General features: G+C 46.3%; 2 protein-coding genes across 11 annotated transcripts; both read left to right on the top strand.

Moving 5' to 3' along the window:
* The first annotated feature begins 145 nt into the window (after positions 1 to 145).
* rpgrip1l (RPGRIP1 like) lies at positions 146 to 9,883 on the top strand. Its single transcript, XM_058075373.1, has 25 exons — positions 146 to 291; positions 564 to 647; positions 715 to 844; positions 931 to 1,241; positions 1,433 to 1,532; positions 3,834 to 3,926; positions 4,018 to 4,123; positions 5,145 to 5,291; positions 5,363 to 5,436; positions 5,507 to 5,646; positions 5,728 to 5,834; positions 5,898 to 5,948; positions 6,024 to 6,191; positions 6,285 to 6,402; positions 6,494 to 6,919; positions 6,993 to 7,117; positions 7,207 to 7,573; positions 7,649 to 7,881; positions 7,956 to 8,051; positions 8,151 to 8,349; positions 8,450 to 8,547; positions 8,620 to 8,806; positions 8,874 to 8,958; positions 9,033 to 9,169; positions 9,365 to 9,883. Exons 2-25 carry the CDS (start codon positions 572 to 574, stop codon positions 9,484 to 9,486), a joined length of 3,696 nt encoding a protein of 1,231 aa, XP_057931356.1. The 5' UTR covers positions 146 to 291; positions 564 to 571; the 3' UTR covers positions 9,487 to 9,883.
* An 81-nt stretch (positions 9,884 to 9,964) lies between these two features.
* nox5 (NADPH oxidase, EF-hand calcium binding domain 5) lies at positions 9,965 to 15,532 on the top strand. Of its 10 annotated transcripts, XM_058075420.1 has the most exons (16): positions 9,965 to 10,873; positions 10,947 to 11,097; positions 11,167 to 11,377; positions 11,455 to 11,692; positions 11,769 to 11,922; positions 11,995 to 12,167; positions 12,249 to 12,431; positions 12,513 to 12,645; positions 12,738 to 12,877; positions 12,947 to 13,135; positions 13,207 to 13,251; positions 13,319 to 13,443; positions 13,517 to 13,601; positions 13,671 to 13,770; positions 13,840 to 14,006; positions 14,100 to 15,532. In XM_058075420.1, the coding sequence occupies exons 1-16, from the start codon at positions 10,754 to 10,756 to the stop codon at positions 14,229 to 14,231; spliced, it is 2,346 nt and encodes a 781-aa protein (XP_057931403.1). In that variant the 5' UTR covers positions 9,965 to 10,753; the 3' UTR covers positions 14,232 to 15,532. The 10 variants fall into 10 exon arrangements, with proteins under 10 accessions (XP_057931403.1, XP_057931399.1, XP_057931397.1 ...); XM_058075416.1 differs by having other exon boundaries at positions 12,738 to 13,135; XM_058075414.1 differs by having other exon boundaries at positions 11,995 to 12,431.
* The last annotated feature ends 1,281 nt before the right edge of the window (positions 15,533 to 16,813 follow it).

Genomic DNA, 16,813 nt, shown 5'->3' with positions numbered 1-16,813 from the left:
TCGAGCAATTTTTCTACATAAAAGCTGCTGTGAAATTAGGATCAAATTCGAAATATGTTTTTAAATAGAGATTATGTTGTCCTGAGATACAGGAAAATGCATATCACCTGTAACACTGATGGCGTAATGGACACAATCACCGAAGGGTGGCAGTAATGAGCGTCTCGAGTCTACCACACGAGCGTACAAGGATCAGCGGGACGAAGAAGAAAATTGTTTTCATTAGCAACAAACTTACAGCTGAATGAAATAATTGTCCGAAGACGGACTAACCAAATCAAAAGAAATCAGGTACATTATTTTTACATTTTCGATTGCTGAGAAATACAAGAAACACTCAATTAGTGTGTTCGTTGTAAAGTTTAACGTTTAAACGCAGGAGCTAGCTGCTAGCTTTTCAATGCTAACAGTGTAGGTTTGGTTGAGAGTCAACACCCCCTTTTTCTTGTATTTCTTTCATTGCAACAAATTTTGGTACACTATTTAGCAGCAACGTTTAAGCATTTGTTTACTCAAAATGTGCACAACAGTCTTTTCATTGAAACTATTTCTTGTTTTTTTAGTGTAAAAGATGTCTTTTCTAATGGATGACGCCGCAGCAGATGAGCCTGTCAAATACATCACGAACCCCTTGAGAACTACACAAGGTGTGTGTGTCTGTGTAACTCTGTAGTGTGTGAAATAGCTATTGGCCTTTGCTCTCCCCCCAATCAGAACATATGAGAGTGCGTCTGGACCTGTCGCGGGTGTCCAGGAAGGAGCTGGAGGACAACTTCCTGCAGCTGCACGATGACTCGCTGGTTCTCAAGCAACACATCCACCAACAGGAGGACAAGATCAAGAAGTGATTGGCCGGCTGACATCAACGGGTCTGTCTATTTTGGGCCTCTTTTTAACTTTCAATGTTGTCTCCATCACCTCAACACATAGATTGGGCACCAAGCTTTTGAGGCTTGTCAAGGACCGTCGTCGGATGGAGCAGCTTGCCAGTGGGGTTGGTCCACCAGTATCGGGGAGGCTGGATGCTGAGAAGGAGGATATGATGGATGAGTTCCAGGAGAAGGTCCGAGCACTTGAAGCAGAGAATGAGAGGCTGAAGCAGCGTTTGTTTGTAGCCAAGCAGCAGCTGCTAGGATCCCCCAATGGAGCTCGCTCGCCTTACCAACGTGTCCAGTCCCGCATCACCCCTGGCCCCAGAAAACAGGATGATGTCTCGTCTCCTTTGCTGACTCCTCCCAGGCGTAGGTCACATGCTTATTTTGTTCTCTGTTGTGGTGGGATGCTGATGATGATGATGGCAGACAGTTCAACAATATTTGTGTTGCTGTGGTGACAACACAGCTTCATTGCTTGTTGACAAATGTTTTTTTCTTGTGTTGACAATTTTAGAATAAGTCAGTAATCATGGTCTTCGTTCATTTTCTCCATAAAGGTGCCAGAAGTTTGGCAGGTGATGACAGACCTCCAACCGGCCAGGCTTCACCATACATACAGAGCCTGCTGGAAGAGGCCCGCGAAAAGACCCGAAATCTGTGAGCACCATGTCCATTTAACTTAACAGGCATTTGTCACCTTACACATGTTAAGAACACTGGTAGACAAAATCATCGCCACAATTAGAAGACAGTGTGGAAATAATTTTAGGAGGCTATCGCCCCCCATCCTCAACTCTATGCTCTATGTCAGGGGTCTCATACTCAATTTACCTGGGGGCCACTGGAGCTAGGGTCTGGGCAAGGCTGGGCCGCATCAGGTTTTCCAAAAAAAAAACAACGCATTTATTAAAAACAGAAAAATATACAAACTTTTTTAGTGCTTTGGTTCCGATTTTCTACAATAAAAGCTCTGATAAAACATTCCACTGTTCTCAAATATCTTAATTTTTATTTTTCTGCACAAAATGAAAAATAAATAAACAAATCAAGAATAAAGAAAATCAATCAATCAGTAATAAATAAATATAATAATAATAATAATAAAACTGCAAATAATAAAAACTTAAGAAACCACATATAGTTGGTGGGTAGACAAATTATTTTTTCAGATTAAAATGAACAAAGCATTATTAGAGCCCTGTAGACATGACAAAACACAACTATAGTCACATTTATACTTTATTTATTTACAACATATTGCACAACTGTAGGGTCTTGAGACACATGCTAACTCGCAAACTAGAGAGCTAGCGACCTAAACGGTAGCCTTCAAGTTATTTCCTTTAAACTTAAATAGCCAAAGATTTACCACTTCCACACGGATAGGGAGGATAACTTAACAGTTATTTAACCTTTAACATGATCATTAATCAAACGTAATAATTTTTTCTGTGTACATGATACCATACAGCATCCATATCAAACTTGCGCGGGCCGCACTAACATTAAACTTTCATATCAAGGCGGGGGCCTCAAACGAGTGTCCTGCGGGCCGCATTTGGCCCGCGGGCCGCATGTTTGAGACCCCTGCTCTATGTTATTTCAGCAAACAGTTCCAATTCTAGTCCAACTCAAATTACTGATTGTTGCAACTTTTTTCTGGGAGGGAGGACTCTAGGCCTTCTTGAACGGACCATTACCGCTGTTGCTGTCATTATGGGACCATGACTGTTGTTGATAAAACTGTCGTTGCACCCATTGTTTTCTCCACCCTCAACCCGTCTATGCTGTATTTGTTGTCTCTTTTGACCACTCTATCTCAAACCCAGCGGTTTGAACCCAGACCATCTTCCCACAGAACCTGAGGTTTTTATCATAGAGGGAGTTTTTGCTTGCTTCCGTCACCAAGTGCTTGTTCAGGTGCTTAACCCTCCTCTTGTGTCAGGGTCGACACCGACCCGTTTTACTTTTTAATGCATAAAAAGAATCACATAACATTTGTTTATTGCATCAAGGCTTTTTGACTTTGTCAGGAAACTCTATTTCAACAAAATAAAACCAAAAATAGAATTTTTACAACATTTTAAAATGGTCTGGTTGAAATTATGACCACTGTACGGCTATAATAATATGACTATAAAGCAATATTTTGAGCCACAACTGAAATCATAAGTGTACAATTAGCCAACACAATGACAACCAGATCCTCTTCTCATCATGTAAGCTTCAGGGGATTCTCATTTTTACTGGTTTTCCAATATACCAGCAGAAAAACAAAGTCCAGACATGTGAGGTGAATTCACTCATTTGATTGGCTGATTTCACATTTACAATTTGGATCATGGAAAGAATGGCAAGAAGTACAGTGAACCAAGATCTGGACCTAACTTTTTCTACCTTTTCTTAACATTAATATATATGGGTCAAAATTGACCCGAACACCATAGATGTTTCTTTAGTGATTAATACTAAAATGAGAAAATAAATAAAACTAATTGATTTAAGACATACTATGTTCCATAGCTCTCAGTAATAGCCAGGTAGCAAAAGAACCTTCAATGTATTAATATGATTCTTTTGAGGTTCATTTTAACATTTTTGGAAATTGAAATCGACGGGTATAGTGACAAAAAAAGGCCTACATGCCCACACCAAAAGTATTAAAACCAACATTTTCATGGATGAGGAAGTCTAAGAAGGTAACCAAGACATGAGAAGCAAATTTGATGGTAACTTATTGTTTTTAGTGTATTTTATAGCTGATTTAATACATGGGTCAAAACCGACCCGCTAACATAAGAGATGATACCAAAAAGCTAACACAAGAGGAAGGTTAATGACTGAGGAGCATGGTTGGAGACCTGCTCCATGTGTACAGTACCTTTGTATAACTTCTGCTGTGAATTGGCACTACATTGGTAAAATGATATGATGATGGTTGTTTCTTTCGTGCGGCAGAGAGAACGTGATTGAGTCGCAACTGAGGCGCATTGCGCAGCTGGAGGAGGAGAAGCAGGTGGCTCTTCAGCAACAAAACAAGTCAGAACTCAGGTGAAACCCGCTTTCTACACCTGTGGTGGTGGTGGTGGCGATGATGATGGTGTTGCCAATGATTACGTGATACTTGGCTGTTGGCTGGCAGGTCGCAGATCAACAGCAACGTCACCATGATCAAATTGCAGAAGCAGCTATCAGAAAGATCCAATGCCATCGTGGAGCTACAGGGCCGTTTCCTGCACCTGCAAGAGGTGACTCTTTAAAGCAGAGCACTGTCATATAGAGTTGACAAAAACAACTTGTTTTGCAATATGTCCTTTTAAAAAGGTGCTCCTGTTAAATAGAAGATCTTTGAATAGTGGTCTTGCAATAGAGCCGCAGAGAAGCACTATTATAGAGATATTGAACCAGTGTAAACACATTGATTGTGACGTCATTTCATTGATTCATTCATTTTCTACCACGGGGGTGCTGGAGCCTATCCCCGCTGTCTTCGGGCGAAAGGCGGGGTACACCCTGGACTGATTGCCAGCCAATCACAGGGCACACATAGATAAACAACCATTCACACTCACATTCATACCTATGGACAATTTGGAGTCACCAATTAACCTAGCATGTTTTTGGAATGTTGGAGGAAACCGGAGTACCCGGAGAAAACCCGGGAGAACATGCAAATTCCACACAGAGATGGTGGAATTCAAATCTCCTAGCTGTGTGGCCTACGCGCTAACCGCTTGGACGCCATGCAGCCTGTGATGTCATTAGATTTTTTTTAGGGTATCTTTGTTGTATTATAAATTTAGTAAGAATAATAGTGAAGGTAGTAGTCGGGCCTCACCGATTCTTAATTCTGAAAATGTGTCAATTTTATTTAATTTACTTGAATAGCTCTGCTTCAACCAGGGTTCAATTCCACCCTCGGCCATCTCTGTGTGGAGTTTGCATGTTCTCCCCATGCGTGGGTTTTCTCCGGGTACTCCGGTTTCCTCCCACATTCCAAAAACATGCTAGGTTAATTGGCGACTCCAAATTATCCATAGATATGAATGTGAGTGTGAATGGTTGTTTGTCTGTATGTGCCCTGTGATTGGCTGGCGACCAGTCCAGGGTGTACCCCGCCTCTCGCCCGAAGACAGCTGGGATAGGCTCCAGCACCCCCGCGACCCTTGTGAGGAAAAGCAGTAGAAAATGAATGAGCTCTGCTTTAAAGTGGCTATGTGTATTTTGGAGGCTGACAAGATGGAGTAGCGTATGGACCATGTTTTGCAGAGTCAGCGCACACAGAAAGCGTGCTATGACGCAGCCACTTCCAAGGTGGCCGAGCTGTCATCTCAGCTGAAGGATGAACATCTGAAGAGCGTGGAGCTGAGGACGCAGCTACAGAGCTCGCAGGTGTCACAAGCCAAGTTACAGCAGGTACTTGTGCTTCTTCGCTTTCCTTTGAACCCGCCCCTGCCACCGCCGCTGATCACTTTATCCACCATCAGTTACAGGAGCAACTCAGCGAGGCGGAGCAGGAAAAGGAGCTGCTAAAGGAGCAAAACGAGAAACTGGTCAACAGGTGAGGCGCTGTGCTGAAGGCTCCTCCCACGCTGACAGAGCATGCTATGACAATATGTATCTTGTTGCAGCATGTTTGACGTGTCTCAGCAGCAGAAGTGGAGCGTTCAAGAGCAACAACTCAAGCAGCACATCGTGCAGCTGGAGACAGCATTGCAGGCTGACCTTCATGACAAGAACCAAATTCTGGACAAGGTCAAGGCTGAGAGGGGTGCGTGACTTCCATATTTGACATGACTTTGCTGCGCCCCCATATGACTTGATGGATAACATTGGGTTTAATTCGGATTAGACGCTAGTGAGAAGCTGACAGAAGAAAACCAGAAACTTCTTGTTGAGCTTGCAGAGCAGAAGCAGCAGCTGAAGGAGCTCCAATGCCGCGTGGACGTCTACAGCAGGGTGAGAAGGGTTGCCATATTACGGTCCTATCTTGTGTTACACGCTTGTCTACTTTTTTTGTAGACCAAGGAGTACGATGTGGCTGAACTAACGGAAGCTCTGCTGCTCATCAAGGTGAGGTGTAGCCGTGCCGACCTTCTAACCATAAAAGAAGGGTACCACTATCATTCTCATCATGTCGCCCTACAGGAACGTAAATCTCAACGTGGCGGGGAGTTGAGCTTCCTCCAGGAAGGCCAGAACGGTCCAAGTGGTGGCAGCATCAGCGAACAAGATGCTCATGCTGAAACCATCCAGGAGTTGGAGAAGGTCAGACAGCTGCTGACCATGGAAAGCAAAATCAGTAGTGACCTCAAGGTACCAACAGATCTTTCAAAAGATCCTCACCACTTTGGGTTCCACTGGCAAGCTGAGACCCAAATGCTAAAGCTAACTGTGCCATATTTGCAGGCGGAGCTAGACATCGTCCAGAAGAAGGTGGAGCGTGACAAAAGCACTTATACGCAGCAGCTGGAACATCACACGCAGATGGCAGCCGCCAAGGATGCCAAGCTCCACAAACTGCAGGGTACTCATCTTCAACAACATTCCCTGTGGTTACTATGGCAACACCAGGTGGCGTTGCAAGGTTCTTAAGTTCATGTGACTTCCTGTGACAGCTCAGCTGCGAGATGTTGCCTACGGCTCCGTCTTCAAAGCCAATATTCCAGATGAAGACGCAATGCTCCATCTAGAAGAGGAAGAGAACCTTGTGGAGCTTCAGATAGTTGGTGCCACTCTGACGCCAGATGCCCTGGAGACTCTGGGCGACCCTGCCCCCGCCACCTTTTGCACTTATGCCTTCTACCTCTTTGACCTGCATGCCACTCCGGTGGTGACGGGCCCGGCTCCCAAATACGGCTTCACGTCAAAATACGTGGTGAGCCCGGATGACAACTTCCTGGAATACCTCCATAGGCACTCTGTGAGGGTGGAGCTGCACCAGGCTCTTGGACTCAAGTGGAGGACGGTGGCCAGCGCGCAGCTTCACCTGCACCGACTCCTCCAGAAGGACGGGATGGTGGCCGGGAGCCTTCCGCTGGTTGGTGAGTACTTCCTTTGCCCTGATGTGATGTCCTTTCCATGAAGTGCGACGTCATAATCATTGGTCACATTCAGGAAGTTCTGGTGAGGAGGGCTTGTTCGGGTCTCTGGACTACTGGATCAAGCTGCGTGTTCCCATCACAGAAAGTGGACGTCTGTACAAAGACAGACTGATGGCGGCTGGAAGCCATGATGGGCAGGTACCTGTATCCGCCTAGACAACATGAGGTCCTTTTTCAATCATGATCTGTTTCATTTAGTTTACATCATAAGCATGTTCCATATTCAGTCCAGATTGAAGACACAAGAGACATCTCCGGTTCCATCAGGAACCAGCAGCCGGAATGAACTGGACATCAGTGTGCGCAGCTGCAAAAAGCTCCAGTCCAGATCCTTCATTCAGCCCAGCCCCTATGTGGTCTACAAGTTCTTCCACTTCCCAGACTACCCCACCTCCACCGTGCACGACTGCTATGACCCTCACTTCAGTGACATCAAGTCCTACTCTGTTGCGATGGATGCCTGTCTGGATAAGTACCTGCGGTCCGAGGCACTTAACCTTTACGTGTTTGACTACAAGGAGGAGCAGAAGGACGTCTATCTGGGCAAAGCCGGTATTCCTTTGGAGTTGCTGGTCCAGGACAAGGAGATCTCAGGTGAGTCTTCACGTGTCTGCTGTTCTTTTTTTCCTTTGGAGCACCTCCTGATGGTATTCCCGGTTTCGTTTTTAGGTGAGTTTGACCTCTACGACTTTTCTGGACGCCACGTGGGCCACATTGATGTTGCACTCAAGTGGAAGTTTCCCTACGTCACTCCACCGGGCCTGCTCCAGACCACTATAAAGTCTGCAGTCTTCCCAGTGGAAAAGCCAGTGGAGGAAGTGCGAGGCAGCAAGAAGGAGACCAAGGAAAGCCGAGGCCACTTTGATTCCTCTCCGTCTCATTCTGACACCATTGCCTCAAAGGTCAGGACACAAGGTCAACTATGGGCACTTATTTGTTTGTAAATGTCCTAATGTCTTCTGTCCGCCCTGCCTAGGAAGCGCTACTAAAGTCCACAAAGAAAAATCTGGGTAAAGAGCCACAGGCTGCCAGAAGAGTCACCTTCCTGGAAGACATGCCTCTTGTCCAGCAGGTGGCGGTCTCTTAAAAACGGCACACAAAGATTATATGTAGCATGTCTATTGATGCCACAATTAATCATGAAAATCATGAATTGATCTTCCTCTTTTAGGCGTCGTCCAGGACGGTTCCCAGCCCAGCAGACGAAGAAGAAGAGGAAGACGAAGAGGAAGACGAAGACGAAGAAGAAGAGGAAGAAGAAGAAGAAGAAGAGGAGGATGAATCTTCTGTGCTCTCTGAAGGGCAGCTGGTGCCTTCAAGCTCCCAAGGCACCTCGGAACTGTGCGATATCAACCAAGACGTTCTTCAAGGTGAATCTTCTTCACCGCGCCCAACTATAAGTCCTCAGCCAAGCTCCTGGTTCTGGTTTTACACCGTCTCACACTGCTGACTCACACATCTTCTCCACAGATGGTGAGATGGCGCCGGGGTGCAGACGAAATCGGAGAGACTCGACTCAGTCTGACAGCGATGACTGCATTGTCCACTGCCTGGCCAGCAGCACGAAGGTCAGTGAACATCTCACCGTGATGGCTCATTATGTCAGGTGGAGACAACATGTTAGTGGTGATCCTTCTCAGGTGTCGGAGCGAGTGCGGGTGGAGGTCATGTCTCTCAGCCTGCCGGCAGAGTCTCGGGTGTCAAAGGACAGCAGCATAGTGCGTTTCTTTGTGGAGTACTCCTTTCTGGACATGCCCACAGAAGAGACCCCCCTGTCGTTGCCCAAACCCCCCCCAGGAAAAAGTGTCAGCTTCAACTATAGCAAAGGTGTGAGCTTTTAATATGATGTTTCCTTACTTACATCTTTCTTCTAAAAGCTAAGTTCCTTCCACAGTCATTCCCGTGGACGCTGACACCAACAAGCCAAGACGCCGGCTGCTGAGGGATGTCCTGCAAGGAAAGAACCCACACATGGAGAGGTGAGACCACCCCATGTCTTCCTCCTGGTTCTTCTCGCCGCCCTCCCTTCCTAAAGTTTGTTGTCGTCGGACAGAATTCGGTTCACAGTGGTGAGCGAGCCTCCGGAGGAGGAGGAGCAGGAGAGGGAATGTGAAGATGTGGGCGTGGCCTTCCTGAACATTCCAGACCTGCTGCACAAACAAGGCAACGTGATGGAGACAAACCTCAATGGTCTGATAATCACCAACTTTCTCATCGCCAAGCAATATTACTTTATTGTACTTGTATTTTTTATGTGTGATCAATATGGTATCCCACAAGGCTCTATGCTTTGCCTACTAGTATTACTATTCATCCCATTTATACTTGTATACTGTATATATAATTTAAAAAATACTACATAAATCTATATTTTGTGTGTTGCAGTTATGGACGGAGGAGAGCTGGTGGGAACTCTGAGCGTGTCTTTTGAGGGATTGGAGACTCTGCGCGCCATCATCGATGAGCCGAATGCCGAGCAAAGTTTCCTCTGCTCGCTGTTGCGGTGACATCATCGTTGTCAGTCAGTTGAACGTCAAGACTGACAGTGATCATATGACACAAAATCAGCTAGTTGTGAGATGACACAACAAGATTTGAAGTGACATTTGACCCAAGATGAGGCTGTAGTCGACTGTCAGAATGTAATCCGTGTGACTGAAGACGGTTAGTGGAGTGAAGGAGTACTGTAACTCATCAAACTCTCTTTACTGTCAAGTGGTCACATGATGGACCACACACGTTTTTAGTAGGTTAAAATATAAATATTACAAAATCAGCTGCTAACCAGCTGCTCCAGTCCAGTCCTGGGCCTGGTCTTGGTCCCATGACCAAGGTAAAGAGGACCCTTCAAGTTTGAGTGAAGTTGCTTTTAAACAAATAAATGTTTTCTATGTGAAAATGAAATCCATGTTGGGAGTGGCTAGGGTGGAGGGTGGCGGGGGGGGCAGGAGGGGGTGCTTGTCACCTCCAGCTGACAAAGACGATTCCGTGGCAGCTGAGGACGGAGACTCACAACAGCAGCAGGTAAAAAAACGTGTTTTACATCATTTTCTGTCTGTTTTAGGTACGGTACAGGCTTACTTGTTCTAGATTGACATGGTCAAGAGTCATGTATTCTAGAATGACATGATTGGCACCTTGTAGACTGACACAGTTCACATTCATCTCTTCTAGACTGACAGGATCCAGACTTGTGTTTTCTTAATGGACATGATCCAAGTCAAATTGATGTCTTCCAGGCTAACATGGTTCAGACTTCTGGGCATATCTTCATTGTCAAGAATCTTCCAGACTGACCTGGAACAGGCTCATGACTGATATGACTTTCTGCAAACATATCTGCAACATTTCTGCAATCGTATTTCATCCTCCTGTGGTCTAGACTTAATTATTCTAGATTGACATGCTCCAGATCTATGTCATCTAGACTAACATGGACCAGACTTGGTTTCTGCATCGAGGCAAAACTGAGCAGTCTTCTAGGTTGACATGTTTTTCTGATGAGCGAGATGTTCGTCATGTAGTTTAGACAAACTTGGTCCAGACTTGTCTTGTCAGGTGCATGTCCTCTAGATTAACTTCATCCACACTCATGTCTACTAGACGAACATGATCTAGACTTTGTGTCTGCTAACAAGTTCTTGGTGTGTTTTATTCTCATGGTCACAGCCTCGTGATGTAGACTCCTGTCCATAATATCGTTGTAATCTTTCAATCCACCTGCAGCCAGCAGCGTGTGCCAGCAGGACACTGCGGTTGAGTGGGCTTATTGTCATGAGTTCGGACGAGGACGCGCGCTGGTTGGAGTGGGTTACCAAACAGTTTGAGAGCATCGCAGGAGATGACAAAGAGATTGACCTGGACGAGTTTAAGACCGCTCTCAAGGTCAAAGAGGTCAGTCCTGTGGTATGTGGCTGTCTTGTCATTGAACTGTGGTGTGACACTCCATGTGACATGCGTGTCGTAGTCTTTCTTCGCTGAGCGTTTCTTTGCGCTCTTTGACTCGGACGGGAGCAGCTCCATCAGCCTGGACGAGCTTCTGGAGGCTCTAGACCTGCTCATCCATGGCAGCGAGACTGACAAGCTCAAGTTCCTCTTCCAGGTCTACGACGTGGATGGTGAGAACTGCAAGAACCTGCAAGTACATGGCCTACTAACAATACTAAGAAGGAGGGGGTGTCACCTAGGAAGTGGTTCAATTGATCCCGACGAGTTGCGCACAGTTCTGAAGTCGTGTCTGCGTGAGAGTGCCATCTCGCTCCCGGAGGAGAAACTGGATGACCTGACCCTGGCGCTCTTTGAGTCGGCTGACAAAGACAACAGCGGCGCCATCACCTTTGAGGAGCTCAAGGCCGAGCTGGAGAACTTTCCAGAGGTGATGGAGAACCTAACCATCAGGTGGGAAAGTTCTCTCAATGATGGAATGGTTGCCAAGGGGACGGCAGGTCAATAACCATTGCCATCGACCTCGTCAGTGCTGCCAACTGGCTCAAGCCTCCAGAAGTTGACCAGAAGAAGCGCCAGACTCCTCGCTACTTGACCCGAGCCTACTGGCACAATAACAGTCGCAAGCTCCTCTTCCTGTGCGGCTACGCCTGCCTCAGCCTCGTGCTCTTCATCGGCGCTGTCCTGCAGCATCGTCACGGCAGCGCCTGCTACATGCTGGCTAAAGGCTGCGGACAGTGTCTCAACTTCAACTGCACCTTTGTCATGGTAACGCACGATGGGAAGTGTGCTCGGCCATACAGGAAGTGGTGTTTTTTCTATCATAATAGCCTTTCTTTTGCAGGTGCTGATGCTGCGTCGCTGTCTGACATGGTTGCGGGCCACATGGGTGGTGAGGGTCTTTCCTCTGGACCAAAACATCTTGTTACATCAGATTGTGGGCTATGCCATCCTGGGCTACACTCTCGTACACACCACCGCACACGTCCTCAACTTTGGTAAGTACAGGCTAACTACACTACATAAGAACAAACGCAGAAACAGAAACTGCGTGTGTTTGCGTGCTTCAGCCCAGCTGTCGAATCACAGCGGCTTCAGTCTTTGGGAATACTTGCTCACCACACGGCCCGGGATCGGCTGGGTCAAGGGAACGGCTTCGCTGACAGGAGTGGTTCTTCAAGTGGTGATCTGCCTCATGGTGCTGTGCTCCAGCACCTTCGTACGACGCAGTGGCCATTTTGAAGTAAGATGCCATCGCGATGCTGTAGCAGTGATCGCCTTGCTGTCGTCTACGCCATCAAGTGTTTCTATCTTAACCTGTCAGGTGTTCTACTGGTCTCATCTGTCCTACGTGTGGGTGTGGTCACTGCTCATGGTCCACTGTGCCAACTTCTGGAAGTGGTTTGTGGTTCCGGGACTGCTCTTCCTGCTGGAGAAGATCATTGGAATTGCTGTGTCCCGCATCGGAGGTCTGTACATAGTTGAGGTCAACCTGCTGCCATCCAAGGTGATGACCTCTGTGACATCATTGCATTAGCAGCTTTGTGCTAAAAAGTCAACGCTAACGTGTCGTGTCGCCGCCATGCAGGTTACTCATCTGGTCATCAAGCGCCCTCAGTTTTTCCACTTCAAGCCAGGAGATTATGTCTACATCAACATTCCGGTCATCGCCAAGTACGAGTGGCACCCGTTCACCATCAGCAGCGCTCCGGAACAATCGGGTATGTCTTTCGGGACAACCTCATGTGTTTCTTGCAGTCTATGAGTTTTTTTGTTTTTTGAGCTTGTTTACATGATGACCTTTGAACTGCAGATAGTCTGTGGCTGCACATCCGCTCGATGGGTCAGTGGACCAACCGCCTGTACGAGTACTTCAGGCAGCCTCAGAGTCCAGCGCCAAGTCAGAGGAGGCTGGCAGCGAGCCTGCGTAGCAGACAGCTGACAAAGACTCCGGTACAAAAACACTCAGGGAAAAACACTCCACCACTTCTTCTTCATGACGGTCTTCCTGTCCCCCTCCAGGATGACTTGTTCAACTCACCGCAATTTAACGACGTCGTGGCGTCCAATGACGACGACACTGTCGAGCTGACCATGTATCGTCAGAACGGTTCCCGGACCAGCGCCTCCCCTGTGACCTTGGTGCAAGATCCTCTTTCTTCAGATGAACTGGGGCCTGCAGAAAGAGGCGAGGCCCCGCCCATTAGAGAGGTAGATCACGTGACCGATCAGAGCCAGTCAACCTGCTGGACCTGCTGATGCTGCTTTGTGTGCTTCTGAAGGTTTCTGCAAAGTTTGGCGAGAATCACCGCTTCTGCAACATCAAGGTGAGCAAAATATTTCATTTGACCACTTTGACCCTGAACATGTGACTTCCTTCATGTCACGCATCAGTGTTATGTGGATGGACCCTACGGAACCCCGACCAGACAGATCTTTGCATCGGAGCACGCCGTCCTGATTGGGGCAGGCATTGGCATCACACCCTTTGCCTCCATCCTGCAAAGCATCATGTACAGGTGAGGACTTCTCCCGCCCACCATCAGCTCACCATCAGCTCACCATCAGGACACACTGTGCCTGTGGGTGCAGGTACCGCCGCAGGAAGCAGAACTGTCCCAACTGTAACTACTCGTGGTGCGAGAACATCAAGGACAGCGAAATGAAGCTCCGCAAAGTAAGTCACGCCGCCGCCGTCGCCTCAGCACCCACCAAGTATGACTCTGTATATTTGCTTGTCCCTCAGGTGGACTTCATCTGGATCAACCGTGACCAGAAGTCCTTTGAATGGTTTGTCAGCCTCCTGACCAAACTGGAGCTGGACCAGGCTGATGAGGAACCCGAAGGTGACAAGTGATGATGCCGTGCCGTGATGCGGATCACATGACCGCAACCCTTTTTCTATTGTGCGGCAGGTCGCTTCCTGGAGATGCACATGTACATGACGTCCGCCTTATGTAAGAACGACATGAAGGCCATCGGCCTGCAAATGGCGCTGGACCTGCTGGCCAAGAAGGAGAAGCGTGACTCCATTACCGGCCTGAGGACCAGAACTCAACCTGGACGTCCTGAGTGGGGGAAGGTGGGAACACACACAGCTCTTGCTAGTTGTGAGGATAGCAATTTAAGGGGCGGAGCTAGACCCATGACCTCTTCTTTCTCATGTTGTACACAGGTATTCCAAAAGGTGTCGGAGGAGAACAAAGGCAAAGTTCATGTGTTCTACTGTGGTTCTCCTGCGCTGGCCAAAGTCATCAAAGCTCAGTGTGAAAACTTTAGCTTCAATTTCTACAAGGAAAATTTCTGAGGAAAGACTCGTTCATGGGGCAACAAACAGTAGGGGGCACCACTTGACTGGTCTAAGCAATGTGGACGTCCAACATTTCAGTGCCTTGCTCAGAGGATGCCAATTACATGGGTCTTTTCACATTGAATGAATGAACTACTGCCAACTTGACTCGCTTCCCTGGACTGGCTGCTTTTTGACAGCACTACCACTAATAGTTAGCCTAAATTAGTCTGCTTTATTTACTCATATAGTCCATTTCAACAATTAACAATTAGCGACATCACAGTTAGCAACATTAGCAAGTTTACATTACATACAATTAACTTTGAATACATGACAGATTGAAGGGGAAAAAGCCGAAAGAGAAAGAAGAAAACATTTTTTTGTCAAAAATGAGCAATGGAGATGTTTTCTACCCCATTTTCCTCTGTCACATTCAACATCAATGTACATAAGCATAATTGTAAAATATCTTTAACGTACAATCTATACGAACTAAAGTACTTTTTTTTCAAGTAGGCACTATATGTTAGAATAAAATGTAGATACAAGTATTATTTTGTTAGTTATCACCCTTATATCCATTTGCTTAGATAATAGAGTGTTTGAATGTGCTGAAGAGAGAATGTTCCCGTGACCCTGATCAGAGACCCCCAGCGACCCCCGGGTCCTGGAGGTGCCTGGAAGTGCCAGCAACGAGCCTGCAAATGTTCATGTTAATCCTGCACGAATATGTCAAGATAAGAACTCGTAAAACAATAAAAGTAATTACTCTCACATATACACACACACATAGACAAATAAATACAGCTCGTGCAACTGACCCCCCCAGAGTTGCACGACCATGTAGTAGGGACCCCCGAAAGAGAATAAAAAGAGAGGAGTGTGAACTGGAGCGGCATGTCACTGGGTATGTGGTTTCACTCTCCTCGCTGCGAGTAACTTTGAATATTGTTGTCTGTCTCTTCTGTATTTCTGTATTTAAGTGTTTTTAAAAGTGTCACAGGAGTTTGAACCTGACACTATACAGAGAAGTTTAGTGTAATAAAGGTTTCCTTCTGCTTTCTTTGCAACTTTGCTGCAATAATACATTATTGAAATTAATCCAAAACTGATTAATTATGAAATTGTACATTTAAAGATAGCAAAACGATGTATAATATTCTTTGTATGTTTATATTGTTTGTACTTTTGATCAAAATGTTAAGAATTGACATTTTGCACTGTTGGATCTTAAGGAGGTTGTTAGTAGAGCTTAAAAATACAAAAAGAAGAAACGGGAGTGAGACATAAAACATATGAGTAAGCAATTTATTGTAAACAAGCATTAAAGTGAAACAGACTGTTCACCTGATCAAACGTTGAAGACCACAGCCTTTTTAAAAAGCCAAAGTTTTGGCAAAAAGTGGATTCAGTGTGATTTTTTTGTCAGGTATTCACGCTGTCATGATATCTTGATGGCAAAGGCAAAAACGTTGGATTGTTTAGCTCAGAGCAAAGCCTCTCACAGCGCGCCATTGCTGCTGATCAAGCTGGTCACTTCAAGAACAAGAACAAGAACGTCTGAATTTTATTTTTTGTACGAGAACAATAAACATGGGACATGAGGTCCTCATGACTTCCAATGTTACTGGCAGGGAGATCCCATCTGAGATGTTATCCAGTGGAGGGAGCGCCATCATGATCTGGGGTGCTTTTTCTCCAACAGAACAATAGAGCTTCAGGTTTGTGCAGGGGTGGTGTCAAACTGGCTATGTGGAGATGTTGCAGGGGGCATCGCTCGTGACTGAAGGCCCTTGTCTGTGTGGTAATGACTGCCTTGTTCAACAATGCTGCAGGTCACAATGGCTGCCTGACAAAGGTCTTCTACCAGAGGAATATCATCACTCTTTTGACCCATTCTGCATGTTCCCCGGATCTGAATCCAATTGGCAACATTTGGGGATGGATGGGAAGGGACGTTTACAAAAACACACATCCGTTCCAGACAGTGGATACTCTCTGTGAAGCATCTTCAGCACCTGGAAACACTGGCATCGAGGATGCTCAAACCAATTTTCGAGGTGATTCAAAAATAATGGTGCAGTTACTTTTTACTGAGTCCTTTTTTGAACATTTGATTTATATTTTGAGCAGCTGATGGTTGTTGGCAATAAATTGCTCACTCAAAAATGGCCCATGCCTTCTTTTTGCATTTTGTTTAGAAACTTAAGATCCAACAATGCAAAATGGAAATGTTTTCTATTTTTCAACTGGTCTTTACGTTAGCGCGCAGACCTCACAGCTAGGAGACCAGGGTTCAATCCCCACCCTCGGCCATCTCTGTGTGGAGTTTGCATGTTCTCCCTGTGCATGCGTGGGTTTTCTCCGGGTACTCCGGTTTCCTCCCACATTCCAAAAGGTTAATTGGCGACTCCAAATTGTCCGTAGGTATGAATGTGAGTGTGAATGGTTGTTTGTCTATATGTGCCCTGTGATTGGCTGGCGACCAGTCCAGGGTGTACCCCGCCTCTCGCCCGAAGACAGCTGGGATAGGCTCCAGCACCCCCCGCGACCCTCGTGAGGAAAAAGCGGTAGAAAATGAATGAATGAATGAATAA

Source organism: Doryrhamphus excisus, chromosome 6, assembly GCF_030265055.1.
Source record: "Doryrhamphus excisus isolate RoL2022-K1 chromosome 6, RoL_Dexc_1.0, whole genome shotgun sequence".
Classification (NCBI taxonomy): domain Eukaryota; kingdom Metazoa; phylum Chordata; class Actinopteri; order Syngnathiformes; family Syngnathidae; genus Doryrhamphus; species Doryrhamphus excisus.
This window is presented reverse-complemented; position numbering and strand designations above follow the sequence as displayed.